This window comes from Atta cephalotes (assembly GCF_000143395.1).
Source record: "Atta cephalotes unplaced genomic scaffold scaffold00017, whole genome shotgun sequence".
Lineage (NCBI taxonomy): Eukaryota > Metazoa > Arthropoda > Insecta > Hymenoptera > Formicidae > Atta > Atta cephalotes.
Window position 1 is genome coordinate 2,881,329 of NW_012130081.1, and position 2,425 is coordinate 2,883,753.

General features: G+C 25.5%; 1 protein-coding gene across 1 annotated transcript in view; it reads right to left on the reverse strand.

Moving 5' to 3' along the window:
- LOC105618521 (bumetanide-sensitive sodium-(potassium)-chloride cotransporter) overlaps positions 1–282 on the reverse strand; it is an 11,651-nt gene extending 11,369 nt beyond the window's left edge. The window contains exon 1 of the mRNA XM_012200054.1: positions 152–282. Coding sequence (XP_012055444.1) covers positions 152–282 — 131 coding nt within the window. The remainder of the gene's footprint in view (positions 1–151) is intronic.
- Positions 283–2,425: the final 2,143 nt, after the last annotated feature.

Genomic DNA, 2,425 nt, shown 5'->3' on the forward strand with positions numbered 1-2,425 from the left:
TAGTGTGTGTGTGTGTATGTGTGTGTGTGTGTGTGTGTGTGTGTGTGTGTGTGTGTGTGTGTGTGTGTAATTGATTTAATATGTGTATGATATACCTTAATTAATCTTTGAAGTCGAGATATTTAATCAATTAACTTATCTAAAAGTATACCTGTAATGATCCAGTCGTGGGACTACGTCCCACAGTCCGCCCATACTTAAAGACATAGAGGGCCTCTTATTACTCGGTAATTGTCCAATTACATCATCTTCTTGTGTTTTGCTCTGAAAATGATTCTCCATCTTGTCTAATCTGAAAAATTTTGCAAGCAACATTTTATTCATTTTCCTCCTGTTTTTTTATTACGAAAATCATTATTCTTTCGCATGAATAGTTAAGTAATAAGGTGATTAAATGACTAAACAATACAGTTAAAACAATACAGTTATAAAAGAAAAACAATAATTAATATAAAATAATATGTATTTCCCAATGTATACATGTGTACCTTCTGTGTATATTGTATAAAAATATTGTATAAAAAATATTTACTAATTCACTGAGTGTAAACATACATTTATTTGATACAAGAACCATTAATTAATTTAAGTATAATTTTTTTATTGAAAATGTTTATTTACTATTAGTAAATGTTAATACTATTTAAACAAATATTTATTAAAATTTAGTAAATTTCTTTTTCAGCGTAATTATATGAATTTAACATAACGCGTAGTAACACATTCTTTTTAATATTGCGTACGTTACAATTTTTGGAAAGCAACATATGTGATTCAGTATTGATTAGAAGGTCTCATAAAATGATAACAAGAACTAAGAGCAATTAAGGCTACGCAGAGGAGTACTTCACAGACAATACTACATTTGTAAGCAATGAGTCAAAGGTAGATTAAATGTCTGATGTATGTAGGGCTTTTATACTCTTTAATTAATGATACTATACTAGGAACCGATCATCTTCAAATAATTTATCTTTCATGTCATCAAAACTATCCGGAAACCTCAGAAATAAGATAAGATATTGTCGGACAAATCTATGTTTAAAGATTGTATCACGTTTGTGAACGAGTTGTGTATATATCAAATGTGCAATATCAGTCTTACTCTTCATTCACTCTCTTCTCTCTACAGATTTATAAATAGTAATATGACTGCGTTTCGCGGTATGCAAATTTTCGAGTAATTATTTGGCCACATTCCCAAAATTCAATCGTGTGGTTCAACGTTTTGCAAATTTGAAGATTTATTAGCGAGGCAGTTAAGAAATTTACAAGCAATGTTTTCCTCGTCATAATTATCTAAGAAAATAATAACGTATAATAGGTTGTTGCAAAGTGTCAATTTTTTTATTACTTAAATTGAAACAGGAGATAATTTTCACAAATAAGTTTATCTGTCTGAAATATGAAAACGAAAAAATAATGCGATTATGTAAATGAATCTCGAAAAACTACAGTGTTTTTATCTTTATTTTCTTTCTGTATCTTTTTAGTCTAAGTTTTCGCTTTTTAGAGCAAACTTTTTGCACTATCATTTAATTTCAATATGAAGTTTTTACAATAATTATAAAATACGAAAATGAATTACACTTTTGGCAAGTTCTTGATGCAACTTGATCGATATTCTTTATAAGGTCCAAGGACTGAGTAATTTAATAAGTGGAGAGAAAATCTATCGAAGACGTATTGTATGTTTGCTGATGTCAGAGACGCACGTCTCGAACCCTGATAATGTGAAATAATATAATGGAAATTTCTAATTCAGAAAAAGAAATGTTTTTTAAGTTTATTATAAGATTGTTTCAGAATATTTAATCTAATTTTATAATTTTGGTTCATAATTTGAAATGAAATTCTACATATTTGAGTTTGCTGAAAATCGATGCCACAAAATTCGAATTGATAAATTTAACAGCTCAGACAATTTTTTTCAATAGAAATAATAATTTTATATATTATTTCATAAAACCAATTATTTTCACTAATTTTGATAAAATTGAAATCAATGTTACAGTAACAAAATTTTAAGACAACTTTTTATAATAATGTTCTATAAATTTCAACATTAAATCTTTAAATAATTAAATAAAAATTAAATTTCTTTGTCTAATATTAAATTTAATTTAATTCAATTTAAATTAGGCATAATCATCTTTCTTCTTTATTTAAACTATTACTTGGATCAGGTAATAGTTTAAATAAAGTATTTTTATATTCCAATTAAAATTATTATTATTAACAACATATTGTTATTAATTGTTTTATCAATTTATTAATATTTTAGAATATTATAGATATAAATTTGATCACAATTTTCTGAAAAAAAGAAACAAAAAATATTAAGTACGTTAAATAGCTTATTATGACAGTAATTTAAAAAATAAAGATTTTAATTAATATAATGTTTTTCTATTGCGGGTTTTTA